This window comes from Vidua macroura, chromosome 5 (assembly GCF_024509145.1).
Source record: "Vidua macroura isolate BioBank_ID:100142 chromosome 5, ASM2450914v1, whole genome shotgun sequence".
NCBI lineage: Eukaryota > Metazoa > Chordata > Aves > Passeriformes > Viduidae > Vidua > Vidua macroura.
Window position 1 is genome coordinate 62028023 of NC_071575.1, and position 22340 is coordinate 62050362.

Sequence of the window (22340 nt, forward strand, 5' to 3'; positions counted from 1 at the left end):
TCACACCATGTGCTCAAGAGTATTGTCCAAATCCTTTTAATTCTGTCGGGCCAGGTGATGTGAGCACTTTCCTGGGGAGCCTGTTCCAGTGCCCAAACACCCTCTGTGGTGAAAAACCTTTTCCTGATATCCAGTTTGATCGTCCCTGACTCAGGCCATTTCCTTGAATCCTGTCCCTGGTGACAAGAATGAAATCAGTGTCTACCCCTCCTCTTCCCCTTGTGAGGAAGCTGCAGACTCACTGTGTTCTTCCCCAGGCTGAACAAAATAAGTGGCCTCAGCTGCACTTCATAAGGCTTCCCCTCCAGACCCTTCACCATTCTTGTGGCCCTCCTATGAAAGCTGTCTAACAGCTTAATGAGAGCACATAAAGCATAAAGAACTTTCATATCCATTACTTCAATGAGTTTACTAATTAATAACAGGTATCTATAGGGAAAAGTTTCTACACATAACTAATTCTCCTTATAGTCCGCTTATTTATTTTACTATTTCTATATACAGCATGGTCTCCCTCTACTGTTCATTAGCTAGTTTTTAGTCCATTCATTTTCTTTTCCTTTAACTGGGAAAAAGCTTCACGCTCTCCACCTCTGTCCACATAAGGAAGGACTAAACCAATGATTGTGTTACTTTCCCAGCAGAAAGCACCAGAAGAGCAGAAAGGCCTTGCTTTTAACAGAAGAAACAAAAGCTTTAATTCCTACCATCAAAGGAAGCAGACCAGTTACCTATCTTAAAACCCAGCAGGCTTCCATCTAAATCACTAATGCAGGCATTGCCACCAGCCCTCAGGAGCCCTGACAGGCAGAACATTCCTGCTGTTTTAATGAGGAGGAGTACAATGCTCCACTTCACCATACAAACCCTTTTCCCACCCAGTTAAATACAATACAGCTATTAAAAATAGAAGAAATAAGACTTACTCAATAAAGTAGACTTCCCCCTTTTCTGTATAAGCCATTTCCCAGTTATCAGGCAATGGGCCCAAGTCATCATTCTCTTCAGGTTTAGTCTGTTTTGTTACATCCATATCCTCCTTTGCTTCTTCAGGCTGACCATATCCTGGTGCAGGACAAGGCTGGGTGGTAGATGCCTCACCCGAGGCAGCTGTACTCTTGTCTTCATGTTCACTTGATTCTACAAGAGAAGAAAAATTACAGTTTTGGATATCCAAGTTAATGGCGAAGAATTTACCGGGTGCAAGTCTCTGTGAACTGCAAGTCTTGAAATAAAGAGAAAAATTCTGTTTGGTTTACACAAAGGTTCCTCTGATGATGCATTTTCTTTGGAACACAATAAAAGAAAATAAAGGAATAAAACCAAACTGAAACAAGAGACTAATAAAGAGTTCTGGCTCATTCTGTCCCAGGAGTCCTTCCAGACTAGCAGTAAGCTCTGAGCAGAAGGCAGCTTCATATCCAGCAGCTCTACTGTCTCATGTCTTAACTTTTCAAACTATACTCATAAACACATAGATATACACATAAAACAACTGCCCCACTGTTTGACTACAGACTACAGATCGTTTTCATGTAAAAATGTATGTGCACTAGTTGCTTTATGTGTATCCATATATCAAATAAACCAATGACATCCATCAACTCACAGCAATATATTAACCATATAGAAAGTGGTTGTGTTTCCCACAGCCAATATCAAATGCTTCAACATGTCAACACTGTAGTCTACAGGAAAGTTCAAGAAGATGACAATTTATTCAATGATCTAACAGTGCACCCAGAGCAAGGAACTAGGCAGATACCCATGTGAAACATGCAGGAAGGTGAAAGACAGCTTGGGTGAAATGTTCTAATTAGTGATGCTTACAACAGCAAGAAAGAAGAGCAACAAAAAATTAACAAAAAGCTGTTTATAACGGCCCCTAGATTTTAATTAGCCCACGGAATCAATAAGTGTGCTATTATGGCAAGCAATGGTAAGAGATAAAAAGTTTAGGAGAACTAGTAAAGGTTGAATAAGCAATGCTCAGAATGCAAGTACAAATTTCTAATGAAAAAGAAAAATAGTAAGTATAATCAAAGATAAATTTAATTAAGTAGTGAATTTGCAATGAGCTGCTACTTGAGACAGAATTGTACAAAAGGTGAAAACTAGATTAAATTGTTAAGGATGAACACTGAAAAATAACATGGGCATCTAACTGTAAAACAGTCAGTCAAGAAAGTGGGATAGGGTCAGGACATTAGGGCTAAGAAGAAAACTTTCTGTAGGTGCAATATAATAATAATACTATCAAAAGCAGATTCTTTCTACTACGTGGGAAAGAAGGAAAGCTAATAGTTTATGACGCATAAAAACCCCAAGGCAATTAGTGCTCTTTTTGCCTCAGCCAATACTACTAACAAAAAATCACCTGTGATTAAATGACTAACATAATTAATATCAGCAATAGGGCTAAAGAAGGTGGAGTGGGCAGAGAACAAGTCAGGTGAAACTTAGATGACCCAGCTGCTCTCAGCTGGCAGAGCTGGATGAAATGGAACCTAAGGTACCCAGAGAACCACATAACAAGACTCACGGCCAGTAATGGCAACACCTTCCAGACTTCATGGGGAAAAGAAACTTGGAAAGGACAAACACAACCCTGGTTTCAGCAAAGTATATATGATTTAGGTTTTAGATAGTTTTATATTCTTAATTTCTGCGTACTTAAGTTTCATCTGAAATGATTTGCTCAATTAGGCCGTTTTGTCTTTTTGTAAAAAAAAGGAGGAGGAAGACCCATGAATCTGTAACTGCACATCTTTCTCTTTTTAATTCCTAGGATTGGAAGTAAGAATCCAACCACCTTCATGTTAACTCTTCAGAGGTCATAAATGTTTGTCAAGACTTTTCACGAAGAAATTTTTTTCTTTATATGACATAGTAAAAGATGCTGCTTCTTCAGGATAAATGGTATATACAGCTTTCATGATCTTAAAAAATACTTTTGACGCTGACATATCAACCCTTCAGAATAGCATGAAAAAGAAAACCAGATTCAACCTTGGAAAGGGTAATCATCTACACCTCTACATCCACAAGCAGATCATGTTGCTAAATCTTAACTCATACTTGAATTATGTGGAATTACAATCATTTTATGCTTGTAAATCTATGCTCTACAATCATTTTATGCTTGTAGAAACATGAATCTGTCTTTAGCATTTTCAGATATGTAAAAGCTTCCTGCAAAGCAGAGATGGTGTGTGGTCCCCACTTCCCCTGAGAATAGGACAATGTAATAATTGCTGAATAATTTTTGGGGTGTTTTGTTCTTGTCTCTGCAAAGCAAAAGTCCTCATCTACTTCAGGCATTATTAACAGATCTGGAAATTGTATTCCTGAGGCTGGCTGCAGCCTTGACCATATCTCTACCACAGGAAGGAAGACATGCAGATTAAACTGAATATAAGACAAAGGTCACATGACAGATATGAGCAGAGTAGAACAAATTCATTTGGGCCAGAGATGCATTACACACAATGACTATTGATCAGCTAATGCGTCTGATAAAGCACAGATGTGGTGACACTGCTGTGTCCTGGGATTTTACCATATCTCTAATATGTGTTCTTCCTCAAGATCTTATTTTCAACAAGTCTGAATGGGTCAGATTAATGATTTTCAATAACTATATTAACAAATCCCAGCCACAGTGATGACAGAAAAAAAAAGTGAAAATTGTTTCTACTATTTACAGTCTAATTCTTGAAACTTGCCACCTAAACTTGTAAGAGGACCTTGTCACTTTATTTCTTTATTTTAATGCTGCAGATTATTCATGAAGAGAATTTAAAAAACTTAATGTCTTCATCCAAAAGAACCAACTAATATGACTCAAGTAATATTGGCAAAAAAAATATTAAATAGTTATTTATAGGGTGGTTTTAGCAGTTCTGAATAAAAATATTTCATATCTTTATACCCTTATTGTATCAAACGGCTAATTTCTTCAATTCTGTACAGGAAAGAGTCCATCCTTTTAAAAGAACTGTTGGATACAAGAGTAGTTTAACTCATGTTTGCCAATACATGTGTATGTATTTTCTTGTAAGGATATAACTTTGCAGCCTTGGAGTTTCTCCCTTTCCCACAGAGCTGGAGCCATTTCAGGTCTCAGTGCTTTTGTATGGAGGCACCACTCCTGGTGACTCCTGACACAGTGAGAGCCAGGAGCTGACCTGGGCAGTGAAAGCAGGAGTCATGGAGAGCACAGGGTATTCTGTGGGTCATAGGATGTGATTTAGTTGTGATTGAGTTTAAAGAACCTAGAAAAATCAACGGATACCAACTTTTGTGTGGTTTTAAATTTTGTGTGTATTTTAAATGTGTGTGATTTTGGAAGCTTTGTATGTTGTTTCCATGCCTCTGGCTGTCTTTGCTGTGTAATAATAAAACAATAAACTCAACATGTTGCCTGTGTCTAGTGCAACTTGCATGGTGATTGATGGCACTGGGACTCTGGTCTTTTGTTCATTCCTGAGGCCTGGAATGATAATTTTGAAACTTTATGTCATATCTTATGCCTCAATTAATTTGAGCCTGACAGAACTTCATTCTCTGGGCGCAACTTATCATTGCTCAAGTACTGTCAGAATAATGCACATACATAAGCATGCTTTCAATGTTAAAGTGATTCTTCTGGAGTTTGGATGATAAACTTCATCAGTCAGCAGTGGAAAGCAAATGTGACATGACCAACAGTGTCAAATACTGATGCTGGTTGTAAAGGAGACTGACTCAATCCACTGCAGACATTAACAGCGACACCAGTAAAAACTGCTGAATGTCTGACAAGTTTCTGCTTTCTATTTGATCAAGACTCTTTTTACCTCTTTGGTCAAAGCATTAGTTTTGCAAAAATCATTAATTTTGATTAATGATTTTTCAGTCTTCTCAGCTGCAATATATCTCACCCAGTAATGTGGACAATTGCACTAAGTGTAAGAAACCCAATACTAAGTCTAGACTAGCCCATCTTAACAGTTAATCTATACATTATTTGTCTCATATATTTCTTGGCAAATAGCAAGATTCTTAATTTAAATTTAGCCATTTAGGCTCTTCTGTATCTGTAGGCTGAATTAATCATTCTAAATTGTGGAGGTGATCCCCTAAAATGTGTATCTAAAACAGCTATGCTCTCTTACACTTTGAAATTTCTTTTTTCTTCTTATTGTATATCAACAGAGCAGAGACAAATAGCTCAAACAAAAAAGACATTTAGGCATATAATTTACTAAAGCTGGATGAGATAAATCTTATCTCCCAAATCATACTATTTTCTCCTGAGATAACTTGATCCAGGATGAAGGGTTGAGAGTGCTCCATCCTAAAAGGGCCAAAAGCCCCATACAGAAGCACTGAGAAGGATTCCTGGTGGCTTCTGATCTGAGGACAGGTGACACAAATAAGAAAGAATAAATATATTGGGCAAACAATTATGGTCACTTTGTCCATATACAACTCTCTATCCCTGTCTCAGGGAAATCTGATGGACATGAAGCAAGGCATATGGAAGGTATTAATGAAAAATTCCTAAAGTTCAACACTTGCACAAATTGTGCCAACAGACACTGAGAAGTTGCCTGAAAATTCAGACCAAAAGCACAAAGATCTCTGTAACCACAGATATCGTTTAATGGGTCTGATGAGGATGGGTTTCTTTTCTTCAGAATAATCTTAGATCTGTTACTATTTCAACCTCGTGGTCCTATGTGTTAGAGAGGTACTTGAGTTGACAGGCTCAGATATGCAGTTAATAAGCCATTAAATTGCTGTGCATCTATAAAAATTGAATCAATGTTTCAGATGTCCCAGGAGCCTTATAATTAATAAAAGCCTCCTCCTGGAAGTGAAGTATTTAAAACAGAACACACTTTCTAAAAGAATTGGCAATAACAAATGTCCTACCTTTGCTGATTCTTTATAAAAACTAAAATGCTCTCTCCACTAGGAGTTTAAAAATAAATAAATTAATTAAAATATTCTGGTTTTCCTGATTGTTTAAAGACACAAACTGCGAATACACTGACATTTTAGAGGTGACTAAGCCTCTGTCAGCTCACAGAGAAAATGACTGCGGTAACAGGGTCTGTGGGAGCCACACTGCCCAACAAAGGCAACACAGCATGTATGTACAGAGCTGCTTTGCTACAATCCCCAAAGTCCTCAATCAGTGTAACTGAACAACAAAACACTGCTTATAAAACCATGAGAGCCAACACAGGCACTGCTTGTTCTGCTGGCCACACCAATAGGATTTACTTTGGCGGGGAGAGGAGGGGGAAGAGGGGATGGGCTGTCTTACGCCCATGCTCCTGTATTTCATTTTGTTACACGGCACATGCCAGCGCCTGCTTCTTGTGCACTGCCTAGTCATTGTTAACACAGAATTTGCCTGGGAGAATCATATTATAGGCATAGAATTCAAGGAAAAATGCAGGTAAATATTGCCTCTTGATCCACTTGGAGCTGAAACATATTGTCCTGGAAATTGCTCCTCCGCAATGGTCTCTTGTGTGGCACATTTCAAATAACTATAAAGAATGATCTTCCTAATGATTTCTACAATACACATCTGAGACCAAATCCTGCCTCTGCCTCTTTCACTGTGGAAGTATCCTGGCAACAGTGGCAGTGCTGATGTTAGTATCTCTAGGCTCCATCCTTTCCTGCTTAGCTGTGCAGGAAGGGCACTAAGCGCCAGAGCAATGCCAACAGATGCAATCTTATGTGAAAGGGATGAGCAAGGCTTGTGCAGCATGTGGTGGCAGTGGCAAGGGAGCAATTCTGCAGCCCTTTGGAGAGCCAAGGCAAAGAACCAGACCCACTCTCACCCCACTGCTCCTGGACACCCCTGGTATGGGGATGGATTCTGCACAGGAATTTTCCCTTATATGTAATGTTAGGCAACAGCTAAAGAAAAGCATGTGGCAAAATCATCCTTGATGGGAAGATATCAAATTCAGTATACTTTGTAATGAAGCAGAAATTAAAAGGGTATATATAGACTTTGCAATATGAAAACCCTTCTACAGAGCACAGAAGATTAGGTAATAGATTTTTTTGTTTAACAGTAACCTATGCATTTAGAGAACTTGCAAAATTTCATTTTATCTTCTCATATGTGTCACTAGACTTCTACTTCAACAATCTGAGTCTCTAAGTTTACCAAAAAGGACTCACAGCAATATTTCTCAGAGAAATTCTTTAATTTTCTACATGAATAACAATAAAATAATTTATTAAATTCTATTTCAGGATAAGAATTATTAGGTTCTGTAAAATACTGTCTTACTGAGAGGTGGAGGGGGAAATTGATTACCTGCTTCAGAATAGGCTGGAGTGCTTTCACTCAAGATACCAGTCAGTACCCAGAACCCCTTTTTTTTTTCTGAAGCACTGTGATCCAAGAAGTAAAACAACAATTGTCTTTTAAGACTTGACATCTGAAACCCTTATCAGCTTTATGCAGACTCTGAAACATTCCTGAAAAGTGTCCTCCAGATAGTATTGCCAGGTAAGTTTTAATGGCACTGCCACACCTTTCTTAATATGGTGACTTTAGTCTTCCATTATATTGCTAAGTCTTCTTGACAATTTACAAAATTTTATTTCATAAAATGTTGAACAATCTTGTGAGTGTCACCATTTGAGAACAAGAAGACCCAAAACACAGAGACTATTTATCTGAACAAATTACAGTTCTCTAGACTGACTCTATAGTCAACGGAGAGGAACAGGCACTTGTGAATGATTTCTTAACACAGAAATCTAACCAGGTCACAATCCATGCTCAGAAAGAAGGTTTTTTTCTCTTTGGTCTATGAAGAGGGTTCAAAGAGACTAGTTCAGAGACAGAAATCTTTGCAGTAGCTGAGGCAAGTGAGATGACTCCCCAAAACAGAGATTAAGAAATTATTTTAGGCTTCAGAGAAATCCTAATATTCAGGATTCCTGCCTTTCCCTCTTGCAAGAACATCCTTACCTGAACATGCATATTCTCCCTGCAGAAGGAGGTAACTGAGGACTCTGAATAACAGAAACTCACTGGAAAGTAAGAAGGAAGAACAGACCTGGTGTTACTGTCACGTCATTTCCGTTGACCACAGGTCTTTCTTCCTCTTCTTCCTCTGGTGGTTCAATGCCTGTCTTCTCCATATTGCTCACAGACTTATTCCTTTTACGTTTGCCTTCAGCCCCGGGAGTGGCACCTGGGAGGATCTGGTCTGTCACATTTAACAGCAACGGAGCCGGTTCTGCTGGAGGCTTTGGAGTGCCGTAATAGTTGTCTGGAAAGAAAAGGGATAACACCTAAGATTGCAGAAATACACAGGTTGCTGCTGCTTCCTTTGTCTTAGATTAATGGATGTGTGAGGTAGGATCTGGCTCATCAGCTAAAGTAAAGAATCGTTCAAAATGTTTTCTGCAAAACTGAATGTTTACCTTTCCTAAAATGGTAATTAATTTTCTTTGTGGTAGCACAAGTGATCCAGTCATGCTCACAAACATGTATGTTATTACAATTTCTGAAATTGTAACAGGTTAAGTTTACATTTTTCTCATCCAAATGCCTGACCAACTAGTAGCATACCGGAGCTGTTCTCTTATTTCAAATCATTACTTAGGACAAATTAGTTTTGCAACATCTATCCCACAAAACAAGAGTTTCTTAAGGATCAAAATTATGATGATAATATTGATTATTTATTATGTTATGTAATTTTCACTCCCTCAAATTATCTCACCTGCTTAGAAAGCAAGTATTCATCCAATGATTCAGAGATTTGCAGTTTTCAGTAACACTTTCACTATCTTATTTTTCCATATTTGTCAAATTTTTGCTATTCATGATTTCAAAATTTGTCATACTTAATGCTAATATATTTTCAAAAAAACCTTTGAAAATAAGGTTGAAACCTTATGCTTTAGGGTTTAGCATTATCTCAAAGTACTAAGGAATTCTGAGAAGACTTAAGGTGGCTGACAGATTACCCTGTATTTGTGTCTTCTGAAATTTCTGGCGACTTCCTCTGAGTCATCTACTTTCTGTCAGAGGATTATTACATTAGATGGACCACAGTCCCATTCTTATCTATCAATATCTGTATGTTTGCATTTCTAGCACATCTGATCTCAAAAATTAGTGTCTTGCTGATACGACAATATTTTCATAAAAAATGTGGTTAAAAGAGATCAGTAACATAATTAATAATATTTTTAAAAGCACATACTTTCTAGAAAGAAACATAAATAGTATGACAATATTATGACAATATGACAATATTATTGTAATCACACACATAGACATGACAAAAATAAATACATATGTTATACATGCACAGTAAACCATCATGAAATACATTTTGCAGGCAGAGTAAAAATTATTACTGGCACTTGTATTTCTGTGTGTTTCTAAGGACTTACAATGTTCAGCCACATGACCACTTCAACAGAGGTAAGTAACTGGACAGCCTTGCAACTACTGAATACTCAATGAATTTTTCACAGCAGTTTAGCAAATTATTAATAACATATATTTCTATAATTGTAATACTCAGTAAAAATGTACTGCGTTAAATGACACTCACGGTCACTCTGAACTTAGGGATGACGGAACGAAACTTCGACCCACTGCAGATTATTTTAGGATTTTGTGAGATGGCAGCAGGTTTTACCAAGAGCCCTAGCAGGGCAATGAGATGTGGCTCTGTAAGGGTGATTCTGGGAGATCTCTGACAGCCGGAGTTAAAGTTGGGGAGAAGGATTTAGGGTCTAAGGGGGGAAAAGGAAATCTACATTGATTCACTCACAGAGCTGTGCCTCCAAAAAATGTCAAGACCAGATCTGTTTGCAGTCAAAATTTCTATGCTCTGACAGTACAGGCTGTTTTGAGAGTATCTGAAAACCAAGACTGCACAGTTGGAAGTCTACTTTTGTATTGCTCTAAGATCATGTTACCTTTATTGGTGAGATTGTATGTCTTTAATATCACATAATTTGTAAAAAGGATTCCTTAATTAAAAAAGCTCCCTGGCCTAAGCCATTTTACCAGTTTCAATCAGCGCCTCAGAGGCCTTAAAAGCTTGACAAAACTTGTCAAATATGCACTGATTTTCACTGATTCCATAAATATCAGAAGATATATCCCAGGGATATTGTACTAGTGTGACACAAACTGTGAAACTAAAGTGCAGCACCTTGGCTTTTTTTCCTTTGTTCTTAGTTTTGTCATTGTCATACAAAATTGAGTGCAGTAATAATTAGCAGTAATGCTAATATCCTGAATAGTAGATGAGGTGTTTTAACTGAAGGACACTCTCATGTTATTTTAAAATATTAGACACTTTTTCGCTTTGACTGCATGCATTAGTGTGAGACAGAGATAAAATTCACACACACACAAAAATCTATGAATATCATATATATAAAAATATAAGAAGAAGATGCACATATAAGACCAGGGGACAAAGAGGATTTAACTTATTAAATTTCAAACTGAAAATAATGTATCATTTCCACTTCTGTCCTACAACATAAAACTTTATATGCTTTATGATCCAGTAATCATTGATTTACGAGTGAGTTTTAAATTATTATTGCTAGGTACTTTTCTGTACCTTTAATTCAAAAATATGCATAAACAATGCAAATAAAAATAAGAAACTATACATATACTGATACATTCAGCATGTCATTAAAAAATTAGTTAAACTCCAATGGAAAAAATATACAGAGTGAGAGATCCAGCCATTTCAATGAAGGAGCAATGTTCCATTACAGAAAAATTAGAATCAATGTAAACTGTATCTTTTATCAAGAAGAGATTCTCAGTGTCTTGAAATTCTTACTTAAGACTTGGGAGATTAGAGATGATGGGAGACTCTTGTCAAATCTAGGCATAATGTAGAGACTAAATGTTTAAAAACCATAATTTTTGTTGCCATTAAATTTTGAAAATCTCTGATCTTTTTTTCATCTTTCCCAAGCAAGAGGAAGGGTTCAATAGGTTATTGTTGAAACACTAATCATAAGGTATTGAAATTCATTTTCCTGTAGGTAAAAAAAGGAACATCAAATAAACAATTTCAACTGTAGTTAATTTTTAAAAAGGAATTATGAAAGAGGAAAAAATTAGAAAAAATAAAAAGAAAAAAGCATATTAGTAGAAAACATAAATCCCATGCTCATTGGCAGTCAGAAAACCAGCAGTTAGGAGATTTTTTTTTAAATTAATGCAGCACAAAACAGACAACACCTTTATAGCACTATACAAAACCACATAGTACCCTCTCTTTTGTATACTGCCTGCTGTTCTGGTACTTGCCTCTTAAAAATTATATGGGGGAACTAAAGAAGGGCAATTAAAGCTTGGAACTGCTTAAATTGATTTTGAGTTTTCAGCTTGGAAATGGGACAACTGAAGGGGGATATGGCAGATATGTATAAAAACAGGACAACCCTGGGAAAGTGCCTAGAAAATCGATGAATGGATGCTTAGCTTCCCACTACTTGAGAACAAGAGGATGCCCAATGAAATTAGCAGGTTTAAAACATGCAAAAGAAGTGGGTTTTTTTTTTTACATAGCAAGAGAATAGTGGCATTCACTGTCAGATGCTGCCAGTATCATAAATGCAGTCAAAAAGCAATTATACAAAATCATAGAAGAAAAAAAGACCATGAAAGCCTATGAAATGTAAAGGTACAAATTCTGAATCAAGAGTTCCATACAATCAGATTGGTAGAGTGCAGAATGTAACTCTGCATGCCTTCCCTGCTCTTGTGTTTTATGCCTTAACATCTTACAGATCTCCTCCAATCTTGGTGATTCTGTGATCTACCAAGGGGCAGTAGGAGAGACATTTTCCCTCCATTTGACTAAGTTCAGCTGCTCTATTACTCAAGTTCCTCCTTGCTGTACTAAAAAAAAATGTCTGTATACTTACCTGCCACCCCTGCACAGTCAAGAGGTCAGTTTAAGTCTAAGTGAAGTTCTTCGTGCTGGGCCTGAATCAAAGCCTCTGGGCAGACAGGCAGTGCAGAAAAAGCACCTCTGCTGAATCCATCTGGCTGCTGCTCCTCAGTGCTTCAGTGCTTCCAGCTGGTTCTGAGTGCAGCTGAACACTGAAGATGGTCTGGCCTAACCTATTTGACTTGGCTGCCAAAGTGGCTTGGAAGCCATGGCACAGTGACAATTACCAAGTGTCCCTTGCCACCCCTGAGCTGCATGAACCCTGATCAGCACCCTGATTCTACAAGGTAGAGTCAGACAAATTAATGGGTAGGCTTGCTCTGATGACAGAAACCAGATCAGGAAGTCAGAAAGTCACAAGAAAAATGAGGAAAAAGCAGGAGGAAACAGCTTATTTTTTTCTTAACTTTAGTTCACCTATGTCAGGATGTAGTAAGACTTTTATTTTATTGATAAGGTGTTCAATGATGAAGCAATATCCTAACTTGCTTCCTGAGAAAAGGTAAGCCTTTGAGGAAGAAAAAAAGACAGAGCACTTGTTTGGTAGTAAAGAAGCAGAAAAATCCTCATGTTGAAATGATAACAAGATTCAGATATACTGACAGTGCCTATACTGGTGTGCTCAACACCCAGTGATCCCAGTAACTGGGCACAGTCATAAATGTGTCTCCATGTCATGCTCTACTTTGTGCTCCATTGCAGGGACTGACCTTCATGCATTTTCCTCTGCCTGGCTTCCCAGCCCCTCTCCCTTTCTATGAGGAAAGATCCAAAATGCAGCATAGAGTGGACATCTTCTTTTGCCATCCTTCTGGACAGGAAGGGCTTTGTGCCAGGTCTGCACTCCAGGCTGTGGAGGATGATGTGCTCCTTTAGCTCCTGGGCCAGGCCAGCCTGAGCCATCAGGTTGTGGAGAAAGGGGACCACTGCTGAGAGCACCCTTTCCTCCTGAAGCTCCACTGATCTCACATGAGAAATTAAAAACTCTAGTTTAAAAATGTGTTATGAAAAGTTAAAATAGTGATGAGGAATTAGAAAATTATAATAAAAATGAACAACCAGACAGAAAACAAGAGGTGTGCCAGAGCCAGAAGCTTTTAGGATGAATACTTCCAGAATGTGTGACTCACATTCTGAGCCCAGAGCAGAGATACATTCCTTTTCACACTTATTTTTAGAGCGAGATGAAACAATACCCAGCTAGAAATACACACCTGCCTTTGCTTATTCAGCACCCTCATTTAGATTGATCTGTCTTTCTTGTTTATACAACTTTGAATTGCTGAAGTATCAGTCAAAATTGTGTGAGTCAGCCACAACTCTAGGAAATGAAAGACAAACCTTATTTTTCAGTTATGAGAACAACTGCAAATGTTATGACGAATGTTAAACATCTACATATTTGCTTTTGTGATCACTGACTACTGATAATAAACTAAGGGGAAGTACTGTGAAGTCTAATTGTCGCCTAGATTTGAGTTACATTTGATATTTTAACAGTTCACAAACAAATACACATGGAAACGTAATAGATTACAATGGTATAGAGTTTAGGTAGGCAGAAATTAGCTTAATTTTCTATAAAATAATAATGTGAACAAATATGAATATTTAATAATTTGATTAAAAGAAGATGGCTAAATTTATTTTTTACTAGAAGCCAACTGCATACAACAAGAAGCATCTGTTCATGATTTATGTCTGTTTATAATCAGTATCCAGATGAAGACTGGTGACAACTGGTGTCCCTCAGGGGTCCATATTGGGAAAAACAGTATTTAATATTTTTATCAGTGAAGAACAGTAGGTCTGTGTATACTCTCAGCATGTTTGCAGATTGAGTGGTTCTAAGCTGAGTGGTTTGGTTGGTACACCTGAAGAACAGGATGGCATCCAAAGGGACCTGGACAAGCTCCAGAACTGGGGCCATGGGAATCTCATGAGGTTTAACAAGACCAACTGCAAGGTGCTGCACCTGGGGTGGGACAACTCCAGTGTCAGCACAGGTGGGGGATGAGCAGATCAAGAGCAGCCCTGCCAAGAAGGACTTGGAGGTGCTGGTGGGAGAAAATCTGGACAGGACCTGGCAATGAGCACTCACAGCCCAGAAAACCAACTGTATCCTGGGCTGCATCCAAAGCTGCATGGCAGCAGGGCAAGGGAGCGGATTCTGCCCCTCTGCTCTGCTCTCCTGAGACGAGACCTGCAGAGCTGCTTCCACCTCTGGGATTCTTGGCACAAAAAAGACATGGACCTGTTGGAGCAAGTCCAGAGAAGAGGCACCAAAATGATGCACCATTCCTGTGAGGACAGGCTGAGAGTTGGGTTTATTCAGCCTGGAAAAGAAAGGACTCCAGGGAGACCTTATTGTGGCCAGTCAGTACCTAAAGGAGGCTTAAAAGGATGACTTTTCAGAAAAACCTGTTGCAAAGGGACAAGGGATAATGGTTTTAAAGTAAAAGAGGGTAGATTCAGACTTGATAATAAGGAAGAAATTTTCTTATTCTAAGGATGTAGAAACACTGGAAGTTTTCCAGAGAGGTAATAGATGTCCCACACCTGGAAACATGTAAGGTCAACTTGGACAAGGCTGTGAGGAACCTGATCTAGCTGAAGATGTCCCTGCCCATTGAAGGAGGTTGGACTAAGGGAGTTGGACCATCCTTTCCAACTCAAACTATTCCATGATTCCATGAAAATCAATTATCTTTTTATAACAAGATATTTATTTTTTAACTTAACCTGCTTTGGAGTCTGCAAATGAACTATTATGGTCTATATTCACTCTACCTGGCTCTAAGTGTTTAATTGATGGGAGTGTTTAATTGGAATTAAGTAAAGCAATCATCTTCCAGGAAGTGCCTAAAAAAAACCCTCCTTCTATAATGACCCCCAGCCTGCAAACCATGGGACATCAAGCTGATGTCTGCTGCTGTCCACACTCTGTGCATTCTTGGCATGTAAATTTAAGTGTACCTTTCTGTTAACCTCCAGAAGACAGCAAGAAAACAAGCTCATGATTTTGGTATCATTTAGGGCAGGCCCAACACACCAGCAGTATAACCAGCAGGGTAAGACCATGTGAGGTTGGTAGTCTTTCAAATATTGTGTGAAGTTTTACTGGACAACATATCCCAGGAATATGCGTTGCAGACATCTTCTTTGAAGGATTTAGTATTAAAACCATGGAATTGTTAAGACTGGAAAAGACCTCTAAGATCATCAATATAATTGTTAACACAGCACTGCCATGTTCTCCTCTAACCATGTCCCTAAGTGCCACAACTACAAGTTTATTGAACATCTTCAGAGATGTGATTCAAACATTTTCCTGAGCACCATTTGTGTGCAATGGATGTCAGAGACAGGAAGGATTTCTTAAGTGTATGTTCTGTGGTCTTCCATGAACCAAGGATGTGGTATCATTGTGCTTACACTTCACTGTGCACACACTTCACTTTGCCATAGAAGTGTGTCCAATCAATTGCCATCTTCTTGTGAAATCTATTCTAACATTTCTGATCATCTGTATATGTAATTTAGATAATTTCTTGTATGCCTGTTTTGCTTTGCAGTAAAAACACACAAGTATAGAATATTCTAAAACTGAAAATTCCACTTCTCTGCATTCATACAACCATCTTATAAAATTCTTAAAGAGGAAAAGAGATGTAGACTTTGTTAAAATATAATTAGTGATGTATTTTAACAAAATTAAAGACAATTACCTCCTCCTTAAGGAAGTCTAGCAAACTTCTGTTCACCCACTCACCCTGAGTAATTTATTTTGACGGGTGACTATACTATAATTAGGGCTTTTTTTTTTTAATCATTGCTGTAAGGTTGGGTGAGTAGATTTTGTTCTTGGGTTCATACATTTTCATGACGGTTTTGCAAAGCTGCTTGATAGATTGAAGTTGCAGAACTCTTACTGTGACTCCAAAGAAAGTGGGATTAAAAAATGAAGCCTTCTGAAGTGTTTAGATTTTAGAATTACATTGGTTTTATTTTTACTCATGGACTTGTGTCATTAAAATGGCAAAGAAATGGGAAGGGTTGTAGTTCAGATCTTCCAGAATTTAGAGAAAAAAAAAGTTACTAAATATAGATTCACAATTATGTTTTTAAACAGCAGCTTTTAACTTCTATTGTGTTCTCTGAAATATTCACAAGAAAAGTTATACTTTTACTATGATCTTTGTGGCTACTTTTAGTTTCTTTTAGTCAGAAGACTGAAGGTCCCAGAAATGTCTTTGCTCTTCTTTTACTAAGCCTTTGAATCCAGATTTCTTAGTTCTCTGAGCCTTGATGTTAAATTAAAGTCTGAATTAAAAATAAATATTAAAATTTATTTACTTTGGGAGTGCCATCTGAATGAGTTACACGAAACACAGAATTAATTCCATACTTGCTGGGTATTGACATCCCCAGGGCTACTTGTTACAAAGTCTGTTTTTTCTCCCCTTTCTATTTCCTAACTGCATTGGGATTCAGCTATAAATCAATTTACTTGAAATAAATACTTTCTGGACATCCCAGAATTCTGCTAGAACAGACGGGTCAGAGTTATTGCCTGTGCATTCCCAAGAAACACTTCAGCATTTTCTGGCAGGGGCTATCCAGCTGTTTCCCAGGGCCAGGGGGACATTTGATGCCTTGTGCTGCTGAATTCTCACTTGGGTTGGTCTCTGCAGCTTCTGGTGACAGACATTAGGCAAATATGTTAACTTCTGTGTCAAATAATGACATTTTAATAACTGGCTTCAGGATTGTCTATTCATTTACATTAAAATTAAGTCACTAATTATAGCTGTGGATTTTTGCCCAAGAGTGTTCTGGACCCCAATGAATGGAATAGTAGAGGAAGTTTCTAAATTCACAAATACAGCGATGGAGACAACATGGGCTGTCAAACCTTCCAACATGACAGAACTGCTGTTCTCTTACTGTTGGACACCAACTGCTCCCAATAAGAGCATCTCTTTTCCATCCATACAGACTGGGACAGACTTTATAAGTAAGGATATACAAGTTTGTTTTTTATTTCTTAATTGGTATTTTTCAAGATAAATATCAGTAGCAAATGGAATTTTTGTAACAATAAGGTGGTGATAGAGTACACCAGATATGCATAGGGCATGGTCTGATTTTGAAAATTTTGAAGACCTCCAAATTAAGGCATATATGAGCTAGTTCTCATTTTTAAAAATATGTTTTCCTCAGAGATATCACTTCACACTTTAGTGTATTTCTAAGTTTTCTTCATCACTGTTTCCATAGTTTCATTTTACATAGTTGCTTTTCCTTTTAATTATTCTTTTTTTTCTCCCACCTTTTTAAGTACTAGGGTGGCTTTATCCTATAAATACTCTGCATTCCTTAGATTTTGCTAATTAATCTTTTAGCTGATTGCCCATCTACAAATTTTGGCTCATATGCAAGACTAATCCCTAAAGCTCTGTGTAAGAGTACAAGAAGAAAGTAGACAACAATTTCACCTTTACAAAATCAGGTACAGCCCAAACTGTTTTCATCATCCCTTTAATTTCTACCAAGACCAAACCATGTGAACAGATACAATCCTCTTGAGCAATAAATCTCTCACAGTTGGGAAATAACAGTTCTCCTGTCAGATGTGGGAATCTCATGGGTTGAAGGTGTAAATACCTTTCAGATAAAGTAACTATAAACCATCCTGTGTTAAGTCCAGGTGGAGGTGGCTACACAGAGGGAACTGTCTTGCTTTAAGATTCCTCTGAGATTAAGGTCCTGACCTTATTTCTCCCAAATATTCTTCAAGTTTGTATTTCTTTCTGAGAAGCAGAACACATCAGTTTTAGATAATGGCCTAGAAGAGAGAGATCTGCTTATCAGATGCAGCAGAGTGCTCCAAACACTGCACATCATCACACATCTCCCGACCACCAGTAAATATGAAATGACCTTTAACTTTCATAATTTGATCTGCTGAGCAGAGTGTACCAGAAGCAAAAAATCTAGACAGACCTCTTGAAAACGCTACTCTTACATACTTAAAGAAAATCATGGACAAAGGGAAAGGATTGAATAATTAATACAAAATGGAATTTGGACTTCAAAAGTAGGAATTGCAAAGGTGTGAATGCAGGCTATTGGAACAAGACTACACAAAAATACAGCTTGATAAATACATTAGTAATTGCTTTATAGTGTTCTGCACAGTTTAAAGCAATTCTGTGGTCTGACCTCACCTTCTAAAAAGCAGTAGTATAATCTGAAACCTCTGCTTTTCCGGAAAAGAAACATAGTTCAATTCCTAAACAGTGTATTCTTTGCTGCAGCTAAGCACAAGATATCAAGATATTTATTCCCACGACACTTATCTTTTTTATTGTGAGCTGGCTGTTGTTGTCTGGATGGGACCCTTGAGTCATCACCTGTCTCTAAATGTGTATGATCCCTAAGTGATATAGAGAATGGATTTTTAGCTAATTTCACTTTTCCTGCTTAGAAATTTAGTATCTAAAATAATGAACTCTCTCCCCTCATCTGCCCTGGTAGTGATCTTAGATGAGATTAATTGACCTCTGGAAGTGTACTTGGGTTTCGGTTGTTACTTTACAAGAAGGTCCAGACACCTTTAAGCTTACTAATATTAGAGGACATGATTCAGACCCTTTATGATCAAGGTCCCAACACACTAAATCATGCTATTACTTTCTTCCTTAATTTAAAGATTTAGGCTAAGCAAATGATAAGATTTTCTTCTTCCTTTTGTATATTTTATATATTATGGCTAAGATTCTTGTAGAAGTAAAAATCCTTTGCTATATTAGAGAACAGCTTGCAGCAGAGTCCCTCCCTTTTGACAGTAGTGCCTACATGGTTTTACACCTTCACAAATTATCTGGAAAGATGAGAAAAGTCTAAGAACATTTCTAGACAAAATTTTATCTAGTTCAGACTGGGCCACAGAAATGAATGTTTCTGAAGGTTCAGAAGGCCTAAAAAAGAGTAAAAATCTAAGTCTAGGGGAAGTTATAATGTTAGATGAAATTTATTACTGATTAATGCAAATCAGAGAGCCATTTTGTTGCAAATTACTATTCTTTCTAGAGTGATACTGGCATTATTGCAGACATCTCACTGTATAGTAGCAGCTTCCTTCTGCTTCCTTCCTTCCTTCTGTCCTTCCGCTAAATAGTAAGCAAAGCCAGAATCATTAATTGAACTGAAGGAATCAAAGGTCATGCAGTGCTCATCATGTGGTTAGGAACTTCATTGCATGCAGCATTGGCTCAGACTTTTTTAAGGGAAAAAAAGTTACAGAAATAAAAGGTGTTCTAACAAAAGCAAGTCAAGTTATAAGCATCCTTTAATAAAAATAAAATGTATTTCAGTTGTACAAATTGGCTATATTTCTGTAGAAGGTGGAATGAAGGAAAGGATATGCCAAGTTTTTCAGATGCAATTTTGGTTAAAAAATGGGGATGAATTTCAAGAACATAGAGTTACTATACCAGAAGTTTCTGAGAGATTACCCATATGTTAAATCAATCCATAGTTGCTACAGATCTATCTGAAAATGCCATGTGTAGGGCCAGGTGAAGTTTATTCAAAAATGATACTGAAGGGGTCTTACAGTCATGAGAATTGTTTGATCTGTCTTTTGCCTGACATAGGAAGCTGGATAAATGTCCCCACCCCTGGTTTGAGCTGTGTCTCCTTTTTCTTTTTTTTTCATAGGACTTTAAGCTTATTTTAAAAGCTGTGTTTATAGACACCTTATACATTTTCAGAGTGGCATTTTCTCTGTGTTATAGTTGGAAATCTGTCTCCAACTGCCTTGACAACTTTGTGAAGATACTCTAGACTGTTAATTTCATCTGACAGTTTCTTCAAACCTAAGGAAGAAAAGAGTTCCCTGTAGTCAATCAGTTTTTGTATTCATTTATTCAAGCTGCTACCAGAGAAAGTTATCTTGCCAATTGGAAGGTATGTAGGGAATCCTTTCCTTTTGTGCCTAAAAAGGCATCTGCAGATTGTCCTGGATAGTCATCTTGCACAACATGAATAAATCAGATGTTCCCTATTGGTCTTTCCTTAAGGAGTTGTCAGAATAAATAAAAATACTTTTCAGAGACTTACAGAGATTCCAGGTACAAAAAATAAGCCAAAAAACTTCCAAAAAAAAAAAAAAAAAAAAAGAACCCAGAGAAAAAAACAACGTAAATTCAGTTTTTATCAACAGATTGTTATTTTGCCATATTAGTGTGCATCATCAGGTGTTTTTTAATGTAATTTGGAATTATAAAGCCAAAATACAAAGTCATGACTAACACTTAATGGAGGCTCTGTGTTCCTTAAAGCCAGTGGGATAACTCTTTCTAAAGTGTTATTTTTTTACCTCACTATTCTGTCTACCACGTTACTCCTGTGATGACTGAGATATAGAGCTTTACCTTTCTCAAGTGAGTTTTAATCCATAATGTTACTGCCAATGAGGTCTTGTGCTACAAAAAGACATTTTGGCTCCTCCAGAGCTCAGTTACTACATAAGGACCTATGATGAGGCAATCCACAGCCCCAAGAACCTGTCCTAAAACCACACAAACTACCAATGTTAAAACACAACTTTAAGCCAGGAAGAAAAAAGAAGGTTTAAATACTAATTATTTTTTGAATAATTCAGAAAATTTATGATTAGAAACAAACTAAGAGATATTGAAGAATGAAGTAATTGATATTGCCTGGGGTGAGTTTATCACATATTAGTAGGAAAAAAAAAAAAAAACAGGGAAAGAAAGAGGTCTGAAGTTTGTAATAAAAAAAGCTTGATCATGTTTGATGAGCCTTTTCTCCTAGTTCTTGCTCCTAAGCTGTATAATGAGACATTCTGGCATGCTCTTCTTCAGGCCCCACAAATTACAAACTTCACAGCATCATTCTCCCAAAAGAAGGAATGGAGAGTCACCTTCATTCAGGAGCTAAGCCACTCACTGGGAGGGCAAGGTGGGACATTAAATAAACTCTGACCTTCCACTGATTCTTTTCTTTGAACATGAGGCAAACAAGAAAGTGACCAGAGGTTGCCAAGAAAGTGTCATAGCCACCATCAGAGCCTGGACATTTTGCCATTTGGCCAACTCGTACTACTCAATCTCTGAGTGTGGATAGGACTGCTGGGGAAGTGGGTTAAAATAGGTGCTTTCCACTCATTTGTTGACTCTGATAGAATTTAGGTACCAATTGGCACTTTGGTGCCAAGGTCATTGGAGGTCTCTGCATGCTCAATACTGCAGAAATGCAGCAGCTGCCAGTGCTGACTGAATTAAATGTTACTGGAGTTGATGGTGGAAATGTTGTCCTTAATTTACACTAGAAAGATACAATAGAAATGTTGTTTAAAACAGTGAGGTTTGTAGATCCATCTGAACAACAGCAAAAAGAGCAGTTGTAAAAAGATGAAGAGTTTTCATTTTGTCTCTGAAAGATGATATCTAATAACTGCCTGAAGGCCATTAGACAAATAATTAAAAACAGAAGTAAAGTAAATGAGTTGCTATTCACCAGGTTGACTGTGGGGAAAAAAAAAAAAGAGGTAGCTGAAAAATCTGTGCTCTTTTCATTTTTTTGTCAAGGACAGCCAAATGTTTTTGATGTGTGGTCTGCACAGTCATTACAGATTGAAGCCAACATGAACAACTGTCCAAGTGTTTCTTATCTCTCTCTTTCTCATTGACACACTGTGTTGCCCCAGGCTACCTTTTGTTGGCTGTCCTTGTTTTGCCTGCCTGCTTCATTTCTGATCCTAAAATCCCGTTCTGGGGTAAAAGACTTCTCTACTTTGTCATGGATACCTCGACTCTGCCCTGTGAGCCAGCGGAAGCAACAAAGAAAATGAAATGCATCTGTCTTGTTTTGACTTTATTTTTTGAAAACTGCACCTAATAAAAATTCTCTGGTAATACTAAGCACTGGTCTGGTCCTATGAAAAAGCTAAAGGGTTAGTGCTCTATGGAAAAAGAAAAAACAGTTTGGTATATGTAAATTATTTAGGTAAACTATGCATCTGTGAATTATAGGAATCTTCCAATCTGTAAAATTCTGGTACACCTATGCAAATCCCTCCTGTGAAATAAACACATCATGATCTGAAATTCTAAGTTTATCAAATGTCCCAGTATTTTAATTATAGCTAAATATTCAGAGACGACCTGTGTTTTCCACAACCTTCATTCCACCATGAAGCTACCCTCTCAAAGATATCAAGGAGGTGATTCTCCTTTTGTGTGACTGTAAATCAAATATTTCCACTGAAGCTAATGGACTTACTGTATTATGAAGGAAATGCAAAGTTCAAGCATTTAAAAAGTGCAA

The 22340-nt window shown here is 37.5% G+C and overlaps 1 protein-coding gene across 1 annotated transcript in view; it reads right to left on the minus strand.

Annotated features, from left to right (window-relative positions):
* The window catches only part of MAGI2 (membrane associated guanylate kinase, WW and PDZ domain containing 2), a 701810-nt gene that overhangs the window by 233531 nt on the left and 445939 nt on the right, over positions 1 to 22340 (minus strand). The window contains exons 4-5 of the mRNA XM_053977427.1: positions 8085 to 8300; positions 927 to 1140 (exon numbers count right to left, since the gene is read on the minus strand). Of these exons, the coding sequence (XP_053833402.1) occupies positions 927 to 1140; positions 8085 to 8300 (430 nt within the window). The remainder of the gene's footprint in view (positions 1 to 926; positions 1141 to 8084; positions 8301 to 22340) is intronic.